This window comes from Xyrauchen texanus, chromosome 30 (assembly GCF_025860055.1).
Source record: "Xyrauchen texanus isolate HMW12.3.18 chromosome 30, RBS_HiC_50CHRs, whole genome shotgun sequence".
Lineage (NCBI taxonomy): Eukaryota > Metazoa > Chordata > Actinopteri > Cypriniformes > Catostomidae > Xyrauchen > Xyrauchen texanus.
In genome coordinates this window covers 9,916,315-9,938,877 of record NC_068305.1, presented here as the reverse complement: position 1 = coordinate 9,938,877, position 22,563 = coordinate 9,916,315, and the positions used below count along the sequence as shown (strand labels likewise).

Below are 22,563 nucleotides of genomic sequence, written 5' to 3'. Positions count from 1 at the left end.
ACTTTTCTCACCTAAACCCATTATATCACTTCTGAAGAATGAAACCACTGGAGTCTTATGGATTATTTTTAATGTTTCCTTTATATGATTTTTGGAGCTACAAAGTTCTGGTCACCATTCACATACATTGTGTGGACCTACAGAGCGGAAATATTCTTTTAAAAATCGTTTTTTTTTGTGTGTGTTCTGCAGAAAAATGTAATACACATCTGGGATGGCATGAGGGTGAGTAAATGGTGAGATAATTTTCATTTTGGGGTGAACTATCCCTTTAATTTGTTTAAAGCCAAATAAAATGCTCTACAGGAAAGACCTCCTGTGAGGGTGCATGTAAATGCCTGCACTTTTGTCTTTGTTCTTGTTTTCATGTCAGTGTTTTGTGTTTATCACTGATTTGCAGTTGAGGCTGAAGATTTTGGCAAAGCTCTTGGATGAGGTTAAATCTCCGCTCATGAAGTTACACAGCAGTCTCAATGGAAAAGTGGGTATAGGCAGCCTACAGAGCAAGATACCAGAGGTAGTAACAATGAGTCACATCTCTAAACATGTGAAGCACAGCTGTGTGAAATGTACATTTTATAATGCAGCCTACTCTCTAGCATGCAAAAGGTTGATGCTCATTCAGTCTCAAACTTATGCTCACATTATAGATATCAAAACTCAGACTGGTTTTAATGATCTAGCACCTTTTTCCTATTTTGTCTTTGCAAAATGACTTTGTTTAATTTATTACTATTATTTTAAAACAATGAAAGTATTCCAAATTACAGAAAATTACTGTCATCATCCATGGACGGATTACTGACCGGGCTGCTGTCTCAGTACCAGGGTCTGGTGGTGAAGCAGCTGGTCGGACATGGTCATAGCCAGGAGAAGAAGAGTGATCTGGGGGAGGCAGCCGGAGACAGCGCTGCCCTTACAGATGATATGGATGGCCTTCAAAAAGAGCTGCACTGCCTCACCAGGGACATTAAAGACCTTGTCCTTACTCAGAGAAAACCATCAATCACAGAGTAACACACTTTATGCGTTTGCGAGTTGATTGACAGGCGATGTCTGTATCTAAAAGGTGATTGGCTCTTCTACCTGCAAGGCGGGCTTCCTTTCTACATCCATTGACTGTTGGGGGCTAGTGCTTCTTGGTTGGGTGTTCCAATTCCTCCCATTCATTTAAATAGAAGTAACTCATCTCCGTCTGCTAAATATTCTCTGGCCTCACTCTATAGAAATTCAATCCCCATAATGCACTACGTCTCCTCCCCGAAGTTTGCACAATTTTACTCCTGATTTCTCGCAATACAGGAACAGTAGAGGTGTACAAAAGCAACGCATCACTTTATTTAAAAATTATCTCCGATATTATGGACTAAAATAAAAAATTATTACGTTACTCAAAATTTATCAGATTACGTAAGACACATTATTTTTATCGTGTTACCCCCAACACTGGTCCTGACACATGATGTATTCGATTTTATATGTGTGAAATAAAATGACTTTTGTTTTGAAGCTTTCAAATGGTACCTCGTATGATATCTAATTTTAGCCAGTGTTCGTGAAGACAGGCAGGTCGGATTTATAATGTGTCTGACTCCCACCAACTTTTTGGATGGTTCCTACACCCCTGCCTATCACGCTGTCATTTCATGTGTTCAGATTGGTTGTCTGGTTCAATTTTGGGAATAAAGGGGTCCTAATCTAAAAGTGGTTGTTCACTCCGATGTAAGTTTTTAATATCTGAAAAAGAAAAATATATATATATATATATATATATATATATATATATATACACACACACACACACACACACATATATATTAATTATGCTTTGGGATAAATTCACATGTATTTTGTGACTCATGACAGAGATATTGGCTGATCCAGTGACACCCTCTATCCATCATCTGTCCTGTCAAATAAAGTCTAAAAAGCCCAATAATAATAATTATTATTTGGATTTGTATATTTTACAATATTTTAGTACACTGCAAAAAAAATTACTTCAGTTTTTACAGATAAAATCAGTTTAATTCAGTTCTAGTTAATTTAACTATTTTATGTAGACAGTTTTGAGAATGCTTGATACAATCAATAGTCAACTTTTATGCCATTTAAATCAGAGCAACTTACATTTTTAAACAGTGATTACATACTTGGTAGAACTTACATGCTCAGTCCTAAGGAGGCCATTTGTAGCAGACTAGTCTCCACTTTCAATTTCTTCTTCTTTTGTTTTTGGCAATTGACATTCTTCTTGCATATCGCCACCTACTAGGCACGGGGGAGAATTTATATTTAAAAAGGGTTTAAAGAGATAGTTCACCCAAATTTGAAAATTCTCGCATTTACTAACCCTCAGCCCATCCCAGATGTGAATGACTTTAAATCTTCTGCTGAACACACCAAAAGATTTTAGAATAGGGGGGTGCTCTTAACCCCAGGTTGCTCCAGGGGAACTAAATCTGTAACTTAACATAATACTATTTTATGGTAACATCACACACATGCATGCAGGATTAAAAAAATAAATAAAACAAAAACAGATTCCAAATGGCACATACAATTGCATGGTCCAGAGAAAAATAAGAAAGGAAATGACTGCTTTCATTTGACTTCTGCACTTCAAATAAATTTCTACAAAAGCTTTTGATGCACAGGCGGTTTGATGTGTCTGTGAGGCTAATAAATACAAAAAGATTCATCATTTCTGATTCTATAAATACAACAACAAACAGTGAGCCACGTAATTATCATTTCACACCCGCCCACATGCCTGCGACCTGATAAAAATGAACTGTTCTTACTGAAGAGATTAAAAAACTGCACTACATGTAATGGTTATTGATTATAAATACCCTGAGATAATTCTCAAAACACAAAGTATTTGAACAATTAATGAATGTAATTGTTTGAAGCTACTCACCGGCCACTTTATAAGGTACACCTGTACACCTACTTATTCATGTGATTATCTAATCAGCCAATCATGTGGCAGCAGAGCAGTGCATAAAATCATGCAGATACATGTCAGGAGCTTCAGTTAATGTTCACATCAGCCATCAGAATGGGGAAAAATGGGATCTCAGTGATTTAGACAGTGGCATGATTGTTGGTGTCAGATGAATTGGTTTGAATATTTTTGTAACTGCTGATCTCTTGGGATTTTCACACATAACAGTCTCTAGTGTGTAAAGAGAAGGGTGAGAAAAGCAAAAAGGATTTCTTTAGATCATGTGAATCCTGTGCCCTTTAAATATGAAGCACAAATAAATGTCCCCTCTCAAGACACAGAAGCTGCAAATCTGTCAGTTCAATCATATAAGCTTATGCTCACAATATTTCCGCCTAACATTTGAAAGTGTTAAAGCCCCTTGTTTAAGGTTTCTTGGAATAACAGTGGTTTACACAGCTAAGCTGCAAATGTTTAAATTTAGTTATGCCAAAAGCATCCCAGATAGCACACGCACATCTCCTAGATGACAGTTTAACAGCGTCTCAAAGACATCTGCTGAATGTTTTTTTGACATCCGTGAGGAAATCTCTTAGAAACGTATCGCAAATGGACAAACAATCTAAAACATATGCCTTCCAGATGTAAACACACACATCAATTAGACATCTGAGTGATGTAGCCTACGTGTGCCATCAGGGATGGTACTAAATATCTGAAAATGTCATGGATAAAAGGGTTTTTATATAATGGCTTTTTTGCTATTAGTGTGTTTATTTTGGGGTGTGATGATTATGGATCTGATATGTGTAATAGAGTTTGTGTTCAACAGAATATTGAGATACAGGGGGCTGAAAATGTGTCACAGCAGTTTTAACAGTGTGCAGGGGCGCTTTTGCATGTTTGTTAAAGATGGAAATTGTATACACAGATTTGGTAAATTTAAATTTTAAGCATTATTTTCCTAGTTTTCTCTGTAATATTCAGAGACAGGTTTCTTAGATACTTTTACATCTTGTTGTCATGGGAACAGCAGGGAGGTGATAAGTAAATTCTCCTCTCGAGTCCAACAATTAGAAGTCAAAACTAAGAATGTGAAAACAGTGAAATACCTCAAAGAGAAAGAAAACTTGCAGCAACTCACACAATGCACGAACACACAAACACAACTGAATAACACAAATGCTCACTTTCTACTAACACCTGCACACAGCAAAAACACTGTACAAACCAGCTCATATCAAAGTGCATCACATCTGAAAAACATATTCATGAAATACACCAAAATGAAAGTTACATTATGAATCCATAAATGTGAGTTTTAAAAGAAAATAACTGCAGGAGAAATAAAGAAGATTGAAAGCCATTTTAAAACAGCCCCTGTAGTTTGTGAAGGTCTAAAACGATAATGACAGCGATGTGTTTGTGTGGGAGTAGCCTATTTATTTTCCTTTAAACACAGATTTTTGTTCTGTGTGAAGTCAGTTATGTGCTGAAAAGATGTCCACCTCCAGTCCCACCATTTTGTTTTGTCCATTTATATTCTTAAATCTATTGAATTACATTGATGAAAACATATTCACAGAATTAAAGTTCACCCAAAAATGAAATTTCCATCATTTACTCACCCTCATGGCATCCCAGATGTGTATGACTTACGTTCTTCAGCAGAACACAAATTAAGATTTTAGAAGAATATTACAGCTCAGTTGGTCCATTCAATGCAAGTTAATGGTTGCTAGATCATTGAAGGGCCATAAAGCAAATAAAAGGCAGCATAACAGTAATCCATAAGACTCAAGTGGTTAAATCCATGTCTTCATAAGCGATATGATATGTGTGGGTAAGAAACAGATAAATATTTAAGTGATTTTTTTTATCATAAATTCTCCTCCATGCCCAGTAGATGGCGATATAAAGGAAGAATGCGAACCACCAAAACAAAAGAACATTAAATGAAAAGTGGAGAGTGCTAGTAAAAAAGGACTTGATCTGTTTCTCACCCACACCTATTATAGCTCATGAAGACATTGATTTAACCACAGAAGTGGTATGGATCACTTTTATGCTGCCTTTACATGCTTTTTGGAGCTTCAAAGTTCTGGCCACCATTCACTTGCATTGAATGGACCTACAGAGCTCAAATATTCATCTAAAAATCTTCATTTGTGTTCTGCAGAAGAAAGACAGTCATACACAACTTGGATGGCATGAGGGCGAGTAAATGATGAGATAATTTGTGGGCGTACTATTCCTTTAACATAAAATTCACTAATTTTGTGAAATTAGAGAGTCGATAATGAGAGGTGAACTAAAATAACATTTTAAATAAATAGAACACCAGTTATAATTAATAAACCCAGTCCACTAATGTTTGTGGAAAGTCTCTCTCTCTACACACACACACACACACACACATCCATTTGTTAAAATTAGTTAATGCGCTGGGTATCAAGAACTAACAATAATATATTTTTTACAACATTAATTTTGGTTACTGTTGTTTATAAAAAATAAAATTGTTCTAATATTAATAAATGGAACATTACTATTATAGTGTTACATCTCTCTCTCTCTCTCTCTGTATATTATATTATCCCAACCACTAAGAGGCTGGATTTGCACGGCTTTTGTATCATGTAAACAAGCAGCTCAAATGAATTAGTGTTTACTTCAGCATTTAATGATGTGTGATAAAATCAATGCGTTATAGGTTGAGGTATTTAATAATCCAAAGATGTTACAGACATTAAAACCAATCTTATTGGTTACTTAAGGATGACACAGGGTGTCATCTCTCTTTCACCGAGACCTACCAGAGAGTGTACCAACTTTTAGTTGCAATGTAATATGTACTGACTGTTGCCATGTAATACAGTCCCACACATTGGTTCCGATGGGCTTCAAAAGCCCACTGTATCCTCATTAGCAGGCTGGAGCAACAATGAACCCCACAAGGGAAAATCACCTTTCAGATTCACAAAGCGAAGAGGCGTTACCTCCAGCCTCAGAATAATCATCATCTAAATGAACCCGCAGCACTACAAAGATACACACAGATACGGCAGGAGCTTTGAAGAAAAACAACCCGATCAGAAGCATCCAGTCTGATTGACTCACAAAGTCCAATTTTAACCAGATGAAATGTTTTAAAGCTTAGCATAACTAAAATAAATAATATTCACTAAAGAAAGTTCAATGACTGTTTGAAGTTTTAATTTCCAGTACTTTTCCAGGCATGGAAATCACAATTCCCTGACATATCCAGGTTTCCCATGTCCATAAGAACCTTGGACTCACAACATGCATTGGACATGAAAAAGTTTAGTCTCCGTTATCTACATGTTTAAAATAACATGCATCAGCCTTTATTATTAATAGGTCAAAAAAAGTTGTCCTTTTTTTACACTATACATAATTAAAAATCATTGAAATTAATGTTCAACAATCAAATTAAATAGAAACTTCAGATTTGAAAATAAGATCATCACATAACGCCCAAAAAGAAAGACAAATACAGCACACAAAATATTATTACATTCATGGCATTAAAAACAGAAAATTGCACATTTTCACAAAACATAGCAGCACCTGACTGGCATGTACGGAACAAACTTCTAGTGTGTTCTAAATTCTATTAAAGGAGTAGTTCAACCAAAAATACCATTCTCCTATCATTTACTTTCCCTTATGCAGCCTTAAACTCATGACTTTCTATCTTGTGCGGAGCACAAAGATAGCTCTGAGAGCGCTAATTCTAAGGACAATATTTTGTGGTACCGCAAAGCGCAAGTGAGTGTGGGTGCGAGTGTTTGCATGCAAACTGTGGGTGTACTGTATTGTTAATGAAGTGGTGCAAAGCGCAATTTGCTATTTTCCTGAGAAAAACATTCAGCTCCATAGCTGTTTTCAGCGCAAAATCTAAATTCAGTTCCTGCATTTGCAGTTTGGAGGTTCCACCATCAGGTGGTAAAGTTCATGTCCAAACTATGAAAATATAGCGGAACATCAAATTATGATCCTGACAATCACTGTTGTAGTCGTTTTATCAAACAAAACTTTATAAGATTTGTTTTAAACTGTCTAGAGGTCATGGTTTATTTTTCATTTATTATTATTGTTGAAGAAGCCAGTTGAAGTTAGAGAGGGAAAAATGTTTGTATTTTGAAGGGAAAGAATTACCACTTCTTACCACAATACTTCAATTCTCAATTCTTTAACGGAGCCAACATTCAAGTCCTGACAAGAACCACATTTTCCACGAGTATAAAAGGAGCGTCACTAGAAACAAGCCAGACATTCAATGAGGTTTTGTACTTTTAAAGCACAAAAGAACGCAAGTAAATATTTCTATTCTTTTAATTCATTGCATACATTCCATTTACTCTACCAACGTCTTATGAATGTGGCGTCTTTGTTTATATAGCTGGTGCTCGACAACAAATGGACTATAAAATAAGACGTAGACTGTGCAATAACTGCAGAAGACCCTTAGAATTAAATTGCTCTCGACCCAGTCCATTTGAGCTTTGGATGCACAATTTTACATAACCCACTTGCGCCTAGACTTAGCGCATCCTTGCACAGAAAACGTAATGGCCATGCCACAGACTTTCCACATATGATATAATCGCATAGCACTGTGCTTATAACTCTTTGAATAGGACCCATGATGTGTTTATATCTAATCATTTCAACATTTTGGTCTATTTCTTACCCAAAACCACTCGTATCTCTTCAAAAGGGTATGGATTAAACCACTCGAGCCATTTGGATTACTTTTATGCTGCCTTCATGTACTTTTTGAAGCTTGACAGATTTGGAACCCATTGGCTTGCATTGTATGGATATAAACATATCAAACAGTATATCTATGAAAATATCTTTGTGTTCTACAGAAGTCATGCAAGTTTAGGGTTGAGAAAATTATGGGAGAAATGTATTTTTTTGGTTGGACTATTCATTTAAGATGAAAAACATCATTCAATTAAAGTAGTTTAATGTACAGGCTCTGGAAACCATCTGTAAAATCTCATAGCTAAAACATCCTGCCTTTTAAAAAAGATCAAACGTATCATTCACAGCTTGTCAAAATTGTACCAAAAGAATTACAAAAATACACAAGTCCCCTGTTACACCACAGAGCGATGCTCCCCACACACGTAAACTGCACTGGGGTGGATCCGTCTCTTAGTGTGGCCAGGCAACTGCGGGAGGAACTTGAAGTACTTGGGCATTAGATCAAGGCAGGCTTCACGAAACTTCTTGATACGCCAGTAGTAGATAAGGGGATTCAGGGCTGATTTGAGGTAGCAGACCCACAGCAGCCACGTGCTGATCTCAAAGAAGTTCTGCTTGTAGTAGAACGTACGACTGAAGGTGGACAGCAGGCTGTAGGTGGCAAAAGGAGCCCAGCATGCGGTGAACACAGAGAAAAGAATGAGGATTGTGGTGAAGGCACGTGTTTTGAAGCTCATGTCAACATTCATCTGAAAGGGCCTTTGCAGACTCATGAGACCCAGCTTGCTGGCCTGGCTGAGGCAGATCGAGTCGGGGTAAGAGTGAATGCGCAGTGCGTTGTGGCGGAGCGTACTTAGGATACCCATGAATGTGTACAGCATCACCAGGAAGGGTACAAAGAAGAAAACAAGCATGATTAGCATCACGTAGGCATGGTAGCCACGCTCAGCCGTGTATCCAAAAACACACTGTGGTGCTCTGGGGGGGATGTACAGGGCAGGATGGTCAACGGAAAGAGGGAAGGAGAGGCAGAACGAAAGAGACCACGAGATGGCGATCAACATTTTGGCCCTGCGTGGACTGAGTTTATCCTGCTTTTGCACGATGATTAGGAAGCGGTCTACACTAATGATCAGCAAAATAGCCACACCCTCCATCACGAACATCCAGAAGAACATAGCCGACACGCGGCAAAATGCTTCGCCAAAGATCCAGCGCGTGGTCACCATGGTGACGAGAGCGAAGGGCATGTTAAGGACCGCTAACATCATATCGGCAAAGGCAAGACTGGCCAGCAAGATGTTAATGGCCGAGCGCATAGCGGCTCGCTGGTAAACCATCACGCAGACCACCATGTTGCCGAGGAAGGCTAGCAGCAGCACGCAGACGATGGCCAAACAGAAGAAGACCTGAAGGGGCAGGTTTAAGCCCTGAACAGGGTCCTGCCACACAGATGTAGGTATTCCATATTCTGATAGAGTCCTTAAGTCCAGTGAGCTGTTGTCTTTTGAGGAGGAATTCTCCATGGCTCTTGTACCCAATGACTGGGTCAATGGCATGGGCAGGGAGTGCAGGGTGGTGCTAGGCTGCCCTGAAGCCACAGGTGGATTAGGGGAGGAATAAAGCATTCTTCTTCTTGCAGTTACACAGTAAAGTGGGCATGCTCGACCAATATGCCGGGTCGCTAGCACACATGTCAGTATGGAGGTAGATCCTGTGGAAGCAAAAGAGAAGAATGAGAAACATGTAATACAAGAATGTCACAAACATCTGGTCAATCTTTCATGAAAGCTGATGTATTTCTGTGCCACAAGCATAATGAAACTGCAGCTGTGCACATCCTCAGACCTCGGAAGTATTTGCTTCTATGGCAACATTTAAAACAGCAAAATATTTATAACTACATTAAGTTATTACTTCACTTCTACATGTTCTTGCAAAATATTTATGAACAAAGAAAGCACTCCAGGTAACAATGGTAGGGATGGGACGATACACTGAATTTCAATATATCGTGAACCAAAACAATTATGAAACATATTGTTGCATAACTCGATATTTTGAAATTTGCAACATTGTTTTCTGTCCATGTGATCATTAATGAAATGACCTGTCAAACATAATCTCTCTATTAGCTTTTATTTTAAAATTTAGCTTTTATAAATGTAAGTACTGACATACCTGGAAAATCACCTTGTTTTGATGAAAAGTGCTTAAGATTAAAAAGGATCATTTTCTCAGCGTAACGTGTGTCCATTAGACTCCACTTTCATTGAATAATGTGTCTAACATCCTTTCTGTTCTTTACAGTCAGAAAAGTCAAAAGAAATATACATTTGAATCTCACACAGAATGGATTCGCTAAAGAAACCAAGAGATTCTTCTTGCTGATGTTCGCTGAACCGGAACACATTGAAACTCTGACAGTGCCTTTTTAGTGTTTCTTATACAAATGAATATAAACTCAATGTTTTTACTTGTAAATTGTTCACAGTATTTCAAACAGTTATCATGCGTATTTTGCACAAACTTTTTTGTAATTTAAGTGTTGTAATATTGAATAGAGTTTATATCGAATCATGAACCTCATATCCTATATCGAACCAAATTGTGAGATAACCATATCATCCCATCCCTAAATAATGGCATTATAAAATGGCATATAAAACAGAAATGTGGTCTCTATTACTATTGAGACTGCTGCCATAATAGTTCTTTTAACGTGAAGTCACGACTAGGGGTCGACTGATTGTGGATTTTGCCAATACGATAACTAAGGTATTGATTAATTGGCCGGTGGTTAAAAACCTATTTGTAGAAAGTTAGTCTTTTCCTACTCTGTCAGGCGCATAAATAGACACTACAACACCGTTTACACCTTGTATTAAGATACGTTTTTGGTGATCTGATCACATGTGGTCAGCGCTAAATACAGGTCTACATGGGGTCTAACTTTTTGTGATAGTATGACAAAAAACGCATAGGAAGGTAGTCATATATGCATGTGGCCACTAGGGTTGCAGCGGTATACCGGTTTCACGGTATACCCTGGTATGAAAATTTATGGTTATCATACCATGTACATTTGCTTATCTACGGTATTGAGGAAAAAAATGCAACCGGGCGAAGAATCTCACCTGCACATGCACATCTCCTTTCCTTTTTCACTGCCTGTCAGACTCGTCAACTTGCGAAATCATTACACATCATGGCCTTTAAAAAATAGTTTCACAACGTTATATTTTGGCAAAATGTTATAGTTTCATATGATATAATCTTAATATAGAATCTATTAGACCTCATTTTAAATTAACAATGGCAGTTGTAGTTAAAGTTTCAAGACGTGATCCAGCTAGTATTTATTTTTCATAAATACTATAATTTATTATATTACTATTATTCAAGACTAGACCATGGTAATGAGGAGCCTTTCCTCCTGTGTAATATGTATGTTCTGCATGAATTATGTTTGGAATTAGGAAACAAACGGGATAATAATGGTGTCATAAGTAAATATGCTCCTTAACATTTTAAAGGGGGTAGATAAAACTTCCTGTAAATTTGACGTCAACATCAAAAATAATGTCACTTGATGCATGTCCTTGTACTTGAAAACCATGAACAAAACTATGCAACATAAAAGGAAATGTGACCCAGGATACATTAAACACAGGTTACGTTTTTACTATGGAAATCAAGTGGTGACCCACCAATGTAAAATCGGTCACCAGTTGAGAACCACTGAGTTAAATGTACAGACAGGAGCAGTATATGATAATTATTAATAATCATAGGACATTACTTTAAAGTTCACACAGCTGATGTTATTTTTCATTTAGTAGTTAATTTAACATGCTATGCTAACATGTAAACTAACATGCTTTTGTTATATAACATGTTATAGTTACATGCTATTTTTTATCATGTTTATAATTCAGTTTACTATTATAATTCTGTTAGCTTTCTTATTCTATTTATTTTCAAAAGGGAGACTTTTTACACATACTTCCATTAAAAAAATTGTTTCAAGTTTCAATTATAATAAAGTGTTTGTTCAACCAAAAAAAAGCACCTTTATGTTTTCACTCCTTTAAATGTCATTGTAACTGCCAATAATAATTGTGTAATACCATATACTGTGATATTTTCTGAGACGCTTATTATTACGTGAAAATCTCATACCATTGCAACCCTAGTGGCCACATCGTATTTCAGGTGTAAAAGGTAACCCTTCCTAATGCATCCTGGACAGCAGCGAAGAATCACCCTTCACCTGTCAATCAACCACTGTGGTAAAACAAGACTTGCTGGTTACAAGTAGCTTTTAAAAGGAAATAACCGTCCAATCTGAAAAATGGTAAGATAAATCTTTAACATTCAGAACATTTAACATTTCATACTTTGTTCAGTATGAAATCTGTACATTAGCTATAAAAAAAAAAAAAATAAATAATAAAAAAAAAAACATCAACTTATGCAGATATTTCATGTGATTCAGTGAAAATGAAATGCTGCATAAAACCTTGAACTTTGTAGATGTCATGACAATCACTGCACATCTTTTTTTATGGCTGTGCAAAAGAATAAACAACAGTAGACACTGCGATTGTGATTTCTTTATAAAAACATTTGCAGAATTTGTGCTGCACTACAAGGACTGTGCAAGTGGACGGTGTCAAGGTATATGCTGCTACAGATAAAGCTTCTATTTCCCCACTCACCAGTGTAAAGACTATTTTGCATGGAGGAAAAAAGTGCCTATGCTTAGAATTAAACCAATCATAATATACACAATACAAAAGTTATAATAATGTACAGATTATGTACAGATGTTTTGTAAGGAAATTGGTACTTTAATTCACCAAAGTTGCATTCAACTGATCATAAAGTATAGTCAGGACATTACTGATGTAAAAAAACAGCACCATCACAAAGTTACTTTCTATGAACTCTCAACCAAAATTCTTGGATCTTAACAAACCACCATAAAACATAGGTTGTGTCCCCATCTTCTGATTGGCATCACCAGCAGGTGTCTTTAACACAAAGCATATAAAATCTAGAGGGTGTCCAATAGAATCAATGTAAAATCATAAATTGCATAAGGTGCACCCTTGCATCTCTAGATGCAGACTTGATGTTCTTTAGAATCTTAGCCCACACTCCCTCCTCCAATACCAAGTCTTTCTCCCATAATCTCGAGAGAAGTTGAAGCTCCGTCCCCCAGACTCTGAATTAGCAGGGAGTAATACACTGATGCCTCATGACCTTTTTCAAAGACAGTAATCACCACTCCCAGAGTGTCTGCCGCTGGGGGTGTATGCTACTCCCAAAAATAGTACAGAGCAGGTGGCACAATAATAAATACCTAAAGAACGGAGACCTGCGAATCCCAAAAGTTCAACTATATTTTCAAAGGATAATCAACAATCCAGTCTCATATAGGTCACAGAGCATATTAAGCTCCCTCACAATCCACACTGGGACTTAATAATACACAATTTTGGGTTCAGCCATAAGCTTGAGGCAACATTTAAATAAATGTCTGAATTTATACATTCTGGACACTTTTGTCCAAACCGCATGCAAATGCAAGATAACGGGGTGTAACTTAACTTCTCTGTTTAGTTTGATAGAAAGGCTTTGCAATGGTGAGATAGGGGCAAGAACTTCCTGTTCAATACAAAACCAGGGAGGGGCTCTCTCAGGTGGAAGCGACCAATAAGCCAAATGTCTGAGATAGAATGCATAATAAAACCAAATCTTGGGTAGGCCTAGCCCAACTTTGTCAATCGGCCTATGTAATTTACTGCAGTGTAATCCGGGACATTTACCATTCCAAATGAAGGACTTCGCTATGCTATCAATTTGCTTGAAATAAGAGAGGTGTACATCTATAGAGAGAGATCATAACAAGTAGTTGAATTTTGGAATACAATTCATTTTAATAACATTAACCTCCCCAGTCATAGATAAATGTAATGAAGCCCACTTGCCCACATCACTCGAAAACTTTTTCATTAATGGGTCAAATGCCCTGTTTGGGCCACTGGAAGGTGCCTGCTAAAAAGCAGTTACTGGGCAGTATGCTGTAAGTCAGTGCCAAAGCTTCAGATTTAAACCAACTAACTGTATCCTGAGAATTTAGAAAATAAATTAATAATTCTGTGGAGGCAAATGATTACGCGCCACACCTCCCGCCATCACCCCTGGAAAATTATCCTCCTTTCTTATTGCGGCCGATAATGGTTCCAGGGCAAGACAGAACAATAATGGGGAAAGAGGGCAACCCTGCCGGGTGCCCCTATCCAGAGCAAACTAATCTGAAATGAATCCATTTGTTTGTACCGCCGCTACCAGGTGTCTATAAAGTAACTTAATCCATCAAATAAAAGTACTCCCAAACCCATACATTTCCAAAATCTTAAAAAGATAATCTCATTCTACCATATCAAATGCCTTTTCACAGTCAATTGAGATGGCAGCGACCGGAGTCACTGATCACATGATATTGATGAAATGCCTAATGTCATCAGATGAGCTACAGCCCTTGAATAAACCCCACCCGATCTATAGGCCCTATGTATAAATCAGTTAGCCAAAACTTGAAAATATTTTTACGTCTAGCAGGATCAGGGAATTTGGACGGTAACTCTTACACTCGTTTGGATCTTTGTCCTTTTTAAGGATCAGACTGATCCGGGCTTTCGACATGGTTGGCGGAAGATTTCCATTCTTTAATGATTCCGTATAAACTTCTAGCAAGAGTACTGCCAGCTCTTCAGCGGCAAAGCCATCTCGCCCCAAAGCCTTGCCTGTAGGCAAGGCCTTAATTACCTCACCAAGCTCCTCCAAGGTTATCTCAGAATCAAGAGAATTCTTTTGGTTCCACAAAGTTTCTAATATCTTCATCACTGGACAAATACATGGAACTACAGAGATCAAGATAGAATTCTTTAAAAGCATTATCAATATCAATCTGCCATCAATAGCCAAGGTAAATATTTCACCACTAGCAGATTTAATTGAGGGAATGGTAGAAAAAGCCATATTCTTTAAATATCTAGCCAAAAGCTTCCCTGCTTTGTCCCCAACTCGAAGTATTGCCCTGAATAGCCAAAACCCCACCCTTCCACGACAAAATTTTATTATTTCTGTATTTCAATAGGGTCAATTCACTGAGGCCATTAGATGACATTCAGTGCTTCAGCTCTGCCTCAGCACTTTTAATATTCCCTTCCAATTCCACGAGTTCTTGTGCCGACTTAGGTGCCTTCCATGCCACACCCACAAAGGATACTGAGGACCAGCTGGTCTCCGTATAAATTGATTTCAGCCTTTAGCATTTGTTGGAATTCAGGATTTTGCAAAAGGGATACATTAAAGTGCCAACTATATGATTTATTTTTCTCTGTATGTGGCAACACTTCTAAACACTGGGGCCTGATCAAAGATTAAAAAAATTTCAATTGAGCATTCAACAACAGACGAAATAAGGGATTTAGATATTTTAAGCAAATCTTATGGAATGATGAAAAAATGTATAGTCCCTAACAGATGGGTTCAAAAGTCTATCTATAAGACCTAGATTTTTTCACATCTTGTGAAGAATCACTGTTGCTCTAGGGGGCTTGCAAACTTTTGCTTCACTATGATCAAGGACTGATTCCATCAAAAGATTAAAATCACCTCCAAATATTATATCATGAGGGGTGCCAGCTGATTGCAACATCCCTTCAAGATCTATTAAAAAAAGCCCTGATCATCAACGTTAGTTGCATAAATATTCGCCAAAATGACACTTTGTCCCTGAATTTCAGCTAAAACAATAATGACTCTTCCTAATTTATCTTTACTCAGTTTGAGAAATTTGAATTGTAGATGTTTACTTATCAATGTAATGACTCCCCTGCTCTTTTTATACAAATAAATGCAAACCCCATATCTATCCAAATTTTTCAGCTTCCTGTGGGGAAAGGTGCGTTTCTTGAATAAACACTATATCATATTTCTTATGCTTAAGAAGAGAAACCTTTTTTTATGGAGTGCCCCAACCCATTCACATTCTACGTGGAGAGAGACATTCCACTTATATTAACATTTGATATTTTGACATGTAACAAAAATAGATTGTGTGTCAAAAACAGGATTATAAAAGACCACATTCCAACATTAGTGCAACAGTCAAACCCCAAACATCCACGAAAAAAAAAAAAAAAAACGTGTGCATGAACCCAGCACGCTGCATCCCTCCAAACTCAAACAGTCCACACACCTATGAGAACCTCCGTGACAACTTGGATGTCGGATTGCTCAAGTCCGGTGATTCTAGAAAAATTTTGTGAGGCAGAATTACACAGCAAAAGATAATCTGACACTCCAGCCAATAGGCAGAATAAACAAAGAACGTGCAGCTTAATCCATAAAACTGTCCTTAAGTTTTATTATTCTACTAAATAAACTCCAGCCGCTAGGTGGAACCAGCACAAAAAGAGTGCGCAGAATTTTCAAACAGGAAACGAGAGTACAACAACACGAATCGCTTCCTGTAGGCATGTGAATGTTTTACGGCCAACCTTAGCATCTATTCTCAATTTGGCCAGGAATACCAGTGCAAAAGTGATCTTCCGTTGATGTGATAGTTTCTCGCATTCCTTCAATCACGTTTCCCTCGTCGAGTTCACAAAGTCTGGGAACAAGAAAATACTGGGGTTCTTCAAAGAAAGCCTTCATTTACTCCTCAAGTAACAAGATCTTTATCGGATGATCTCAGAAATTTGGCCAGAACTGATCGGGCCTGTCTCATAAAAAGTGTTAAAACTAGCAAAGTGTGCAGAGCTCGCCGTTCACACGTCCAAACCTCGCATGGCGACACATGATCTACAAAGTCACTTTTTATTAAATCTCGACAGGCCCCATTTCCAACAGCCATCACTCCAACACCTTAACATTGAATAATCATGCTAAATTGCTAATTTGGTACTAGAAAATATTTGCGAATATATCAGTTGAAAAGTTGAAAGCTATTTGGTTCTTTAAATGAAGCTTAACATTGTCTTTGTGTTTGTTTTTTAGTTGCCACATTATGCAATAGAATGGCATGCCTTTAGGTTAATAATAGGTCAAAAATTGCAAAAGAAGAAAAAAGCTTTCTCTAGAAACTCATCAGTCAATTATTGTTTTGAGGAATGAAGGCTATACAATGATTGAAATTGCCAAAAAACTAAAGACTTCATACAAAGGTGTACGCTACAGTCTTCAAAGACAAAGGACAACGGTCTCTAACAAGGACAGAAAGAGATGTGGAAGACCAGATGTACTAGATGTCTCTAGTTTGAGAAATAGATGCCTCACATGTCCTCAGTTGATAGCTTCATTGAATTCTACCTGCTCAACACCAGTTTCATGTACAACAGTATAGAGAAGACTCAGAAGTGCAGGACTTATTGAAGAATTGCAAAAAAAAAAAAAAAAAAGCCACTTTTGAAACAGACAAACAAAAACAAAAGGTTAGAATGGGCAAAGAAACACAGACACTGGACAACAGATAATTGGAAAAGAGTGTTATGGATCTTCACCTCAATGAGCATTTTTGGGATCAGCTAGACTGAAAGGTGCGTGAGAATTGCCCAACAAGACAGCCACATCTATGGTAAGTGCTACAGGCAGTGGGGTGAAATATCACCTGAGTATCTGGACAATCTGACAGCTAGAATGACAAGGATCTGCGAAGCTGTCATTGCTGCATGTAGAGAATTTTTTGATGAGAACTCTTTGTAGTTCTGAATTGTTTTTTCCAAATTGTAATAGTCATTTTTCACGTTATTGATGTCCTGACTATACATTGTGATCAGTTGAATGCCACTTCGGTGAATAAAAGTACCAATTTCTGTCCATTAGAACAAAATCTGTACATTATCCCAAACCTTTGGCTACCAGTATATATGGGGATACTGGGGCTACCTGTCACACAGGGAATTTGTCTCTATACAGGTATCTCTGTTAACATTGTGATTTGTCAAAAGACCAATTGACCCTTCGCTAAGCCCCGCCTTACAAGCACTTCTGATCAAGCCTATCTTCGCAACTGTTGCCCTGCAGTCATTAATCTGACACACGTTTGCTATTTTCCAATGACAGCCTATGGAAGTAATGTGTGTTTAAGTACTTTAAAGTGGGATTTTATAAAAATTATATAAAAAAAAACAAAAAGTAAAACAGGTTGTTGCCAGGTCATTTGTAATAGTTACCAGAGAGGATACCCGCAGTTTTTCTTTCTTCTTTTTCTAAATAATTTTTAAATAAATCTGGAGTATTTTATGTATTAAAGTGTCCCAGCCCTCATTCTCAAAGAAACATAACATCTGCAATGACACTTACCTTTGCTCCAAGGTAAATTAAAGCTAATAACTGAACATTAGGATAATTAATCTACAGTGTTTCCCATTAATTGACTAGACTATGGTGGCTTTCCAGTCTAATTTGCCCCGCCACAGACTCGTAATGAACCGTAAAGTGAAGAATTTAAGGCAGAAATATTTAACTATTGCATAATATAATTAATATAATACAATATAATGTAATATAATAGCTATACAGGTTGGCTGGGTTACAAAAGAAGCAACAAACAAAAAAGCTACAATCATGATGATTAACGTAAATTAAAGTTAGCATTACTGGGTTAATTGGCATAAGGTTACACTACTTATGGCTTCACTAGCTAGCTATCTTTAGCAGTCTGAGGTAATGTTAAAAGATTAAAAGCTGAAACTGACATCACTAGTTTGTACCCTGCTTTTTAGAACGGTTAGAGCACAAAATTGTTAAAGCTACAGTAGGTAGTATTTAATCATTGAAAAACTAAATTCTATATAAACATGGTGTCTAAGTTCAATGAGGCCCAGTGAGAAATTAGCACCAAAGACTCAGTGAAAGGCAGGCCTTGGCTCTGTTTGTGAACAGCTGTCAAGTAACCCTGGCTCGGGGTGAAGAGCATCATGTATATGGGGAAGAATTGGGGGCGCTGTTTCTCACAATTCAATTTATTCAATGTTGCCTACTGCAGCTTTAAGAGCACAAAACTGTTTACAAGAGCACAACACAAGCCTCTTAATTTTGCTCTCAAAGTGCACCAGATAGAAGTATTTAACTTTACAATTTACAAAATTTTCTGATGGGGAGCATGCCCCCAGACCCCCTAGAGGGTCAGAGGTCCAACCCCATATTCTCACAAAATCCTGTGGGAAACACTGCATCTATGTATTGATTCAAGTCATGGTAAATGCGTTGGTAAAAAAAACAGTTTGCAGCATCAAAATGAGTGTGTCGAGACATAAACAGCACGGTTCATTTACACTAATGTTACTAGATGTGTAATTGCTGTTAGATTAAGATTTTCTCTTTCATGTGAATGATAATTGTTTGCCTTGATTCTGATTCAGTCTCCACAGTTTTGTAATTAGTGTAATTTAACCATTTCTATTACAAAAAACTTCAGATAAATATGCATTACAATGTCACTTTTCATTCCAGCCCACATCAAAATATTATCCATTCCATTTATACAAATATTTTTCCAAATTGTCAGAGCAAGGAACTATGACTTTGAATAGGTCACTCAACTGATATAAATGTAATCTTTTAAAATTCTGGGTCATCAGAAAAGCTTACCTTTGTAAAGCCTTACAGTCTTGAGGTAATTTTTCCCAACAATTGTTTAAAGACAGATTGTTTCACTTATAGTTGACTATATCACAATTCCAGTGGGTCAGAAGTTTACATACACTAAACTAACAGTGTCTTTCCCCGCCAGCGTTTTAAAAAGAAGTTGCCAGCCACCGCCAGGGTTTTTGACTATTTTCGCTAAACTTTAATGGCCCGCAGAATATTTTCTTCCATGAATATATGAAGATGCTATATATCAAAATAAAGATCTGAGCCTCTGCTTTTAGGCAAAAAAAACGATTTTATTTTATCTTCATTTGTTCTTTTTTTATTGCCACTTGACCAGAGGTAGGTTTTGTCAAAAACAACATTTCGGACAAAAAGCTGAGAAAAAGGCATTTTTATCAAACAAGTGCTTTAGTATTAGTATGGTGTTCCACTTCACGTTTGAGACGATCACAGTCTGTTTCTTTGATCAAAGAGTTGCGTACTCTTTCAAAACATGCGCGCGGGTCTTCCTTACCGTATACCACCTAAAACACGGATACCCGGAAAATTCCGTGTTTGGCGGGGAAGCGTTTTTTCATAAAACCCGGAAAATTCTGTGTTTGGCGAGGAAAGAGTTAAGCAGCTTGGAAAATTCCAGATTTTTTTTTTATTTAATTCATTTGCAACATTAAAGATTTGAGCCAGCAGGTGGTGAAAAAAGAAATTGTGTTATGAGCCAATAATTTTGACCTGCATTGAGTCAGCGCATGTCAGTCAGTGAGCGGTTATTTGAGATCATCGTCATTGTCTCTCACTCCATGAATGATCTGACTACTACAACACATCTACAGCTGGAAAATACAGTTAAACTAACAGCTTCAGCACTACAAGACATCACAGCTGAGATAGTCGACAGACGGAGTAATCAAAAACATACTTTTTTAAGGCGCTTAACTTTTACTGAAGTTTCTGTATTCTAAGAAGAAACAGATTATCAACATGGTGGAGGAGAGAACAGTTTTTATAGTGAACGACTCTTGAGCAGGCAACACGGAATACTCTTGGAACCCCCCCTCAGACGGCTATTTTTACCAACCTAATCTCATGAAATTTACATGAGCATTGTTCAAAACTAAAATTACATGCTTCGTTACACGTTTGGCTGCAGTTTCTAAGTGAAATGACCAGTGGGTGGCGCTAAAACCGAGCAAAATGAGGTTGTAATCAAGCAAGCTAATGAAATAAGTATAAGTGTGTATATGTATAAAACTGAATAAAATGCACAGTTGCTGGGGGATAGGACAATATAATCGGATAGATAATGTTTTTCTTTGTGATACTCATTGACAGACGATGATCGACAATATAGGGAAATGGCAAAACCATTGATCTGGGAAGTCACAAAATATATTAAAAGACCCGCTCTACCACCTGAGCCACATCCGCCCCTAATATTGATATATATTCTTCTCAGCACAATTGTACAGAGCGGTTATCCGAGTTACCGTAGACTTTATCCGTTCAAACCAGTCTGGCCATTCTTTGTTGACCTCTCTCATCACCAAGATGTTTCCATCCACAGAACTGCCGCTCACTGGATTTTTTTTTTGTCTTTGGTACCATTCTGAGTAAATTATAGAGACTGTTGTGTGTGAACATCCTAGAAGATCATACAGTTACAGAAATACAACAATCATGCCATGGTCCAAAGCACTGAGATCAAAAACGTCCCCCCCATTCTGATGGTTAACATTAACCGAAGCTCCTGACCCGTATCTGCATGATTTTATGCACTGCTGCCACACGATTGCTGATTAGATAATCACATGGATGATTGTTGGTGCCAGACGGGCTGGTTTGAGTATTTCTGTAACTGCTGATTTCCTGGGATTTTCACACACAACAGTCTCTAGCGGTCCACAATTGTTTTCTTTTGATTTTTCCACAATGTCAAACGAAGATGCACTGAGTTTTAAGGTAGGCCTTCAAATCCATCCAGAGGTACACCACCAACTGACTCTAATAGCCTATCAGAAGCTAAATTAGGCTTGACAACATTTTCTGGAATTTTCCAAGCTGCTTAAAGGCACAGTTAACTTAGTTTAAGTAAACTTCTGACCCACTGGCATTGTGATACAGTCAATTAAAAGTGAAACAATCTGTCTGTAAACAATTGTTGGAAGAATTACTCATATCATGCACAAAGTAGATGTCCAAAACAACTTGCCAAAACTATAGTTTGCTACTTTGAAATCTGTGAAGTGGTTAAAAAATTAGCTTTAATGACTAATAACTGTATGGAGAACCACCTTACAGATCTTATAAATGGCATATCTTTCTTGCACATTTGAAATTTGACATCGCAAATGTCCTTCATCGTTACATAAATACCCTCAAAAGCAAAACAGATCACCTAGGCTGCATGCCTGAACGCGAATCAACTCAGTTAAGATATTATTATTATTTCTTCATATCTAAAACAGAATTGTTACACAATTTGCTTTACCTTCATGCTCATCTGAAGTTTAGATGAAATTAATGATGCAATATCAGTAACATCATATGTTCAGATTCACATCCTCCTCTTGCCAGATGTTTGAAACTCAGACAACCCAACATTTCCACTTAAAACATGCATGCAACACGCAGACGATCCATTTAGATGAGTGATGGTATAAAATAATTAAAAACAGTTCATTTACTTCAGCTTCTTTGGTTCATAAATCAATCTGAAAACCGCTGGTGTAGCCCGATGTCTAATCTCTTATTCCTTTGGTGGAAACACCTGAGGAAAACGAGCGTATATACCGTTCTAAACACTCCGTTTTGTCGAGTGCAAACGCTCATTTTTTAGATGGATGGGGAAAAATGCATGATACATTTTCTAATCGCGTCTCCTCGCGTGCGTCTGTTCGCCTTGCTCGTGCACTCCGCATTCACCGAGTGTGAGTGTCACTGAGAGTAAACCAATGAAAGTTCAATGTCGGATTTGATTGACACAGCGTAGGCCAATGAAAGTGCAGTTTTGTGTTTCCTATATGGCCAATCATCGTTGTCGGTTCAGCTGCGCATGGTTGTGGGAATGAATGAGCAGGGAAAGAATTTTCCGCTGTTGCATTTTTGAGATTCAAAGAAATGTAAAGTATACACGATATAGTTATTATTTGTAAATAGTATATTCATATAATGTCCATAATTAATAGAATGATCTTATACTCATA

General features: G+C 37.4%; 1 protein-coding gene and 1 pseudogene across 1 annotated transcript; one reads left to right on the top strand and one right to left on the bottom strand.

Moving 5' to 3' along the window:
- Positions 1-683, top strand: part of LOC127623653 (E3 UFM1-protein ligase 1-like) — a 28,235-nt pseudogene extending 27,552 nt beyond the window's left edge.
- A 5,362-nt stretch (positions 684-6,045) lies between these two features.
- On the bottom strand, positions 6,046-22,253 carry LOC127624334 (probable G-protein coupled receptor 63). Its single transcript, XM_052099118.1, has 2 exons — positions 21,849-22,253; positions 6,046-9,404 (listed from the first exon to the last, which is right to left on the bottom strand). The coding sequence occupies exon 2, from the start codon at positions 9,316-9,318 to the stop codon at positions 8,083-8,085; it is 1,236 nt and encodes a 411-aa protein (XP_051955078.1). The 5' UTR covers positions 9,319-9,404; positions 21,849-22,253; the 3' UTR covers positions 6,046-8,082.
- Between the last annotated feature and the right edge of the window lie 310 nt (positions 22,254-22,563).

Bases quoted from the DNA above. Each gene is read 5' to 3' on its own strand.
- LOC127624334 (XM_052099118.1), bottom strand. From the start codon at position 9,318: ATGCTTTATTCCTCCCCTAATCCACCTGTGGCTTCAGGGCAGCCTAGC.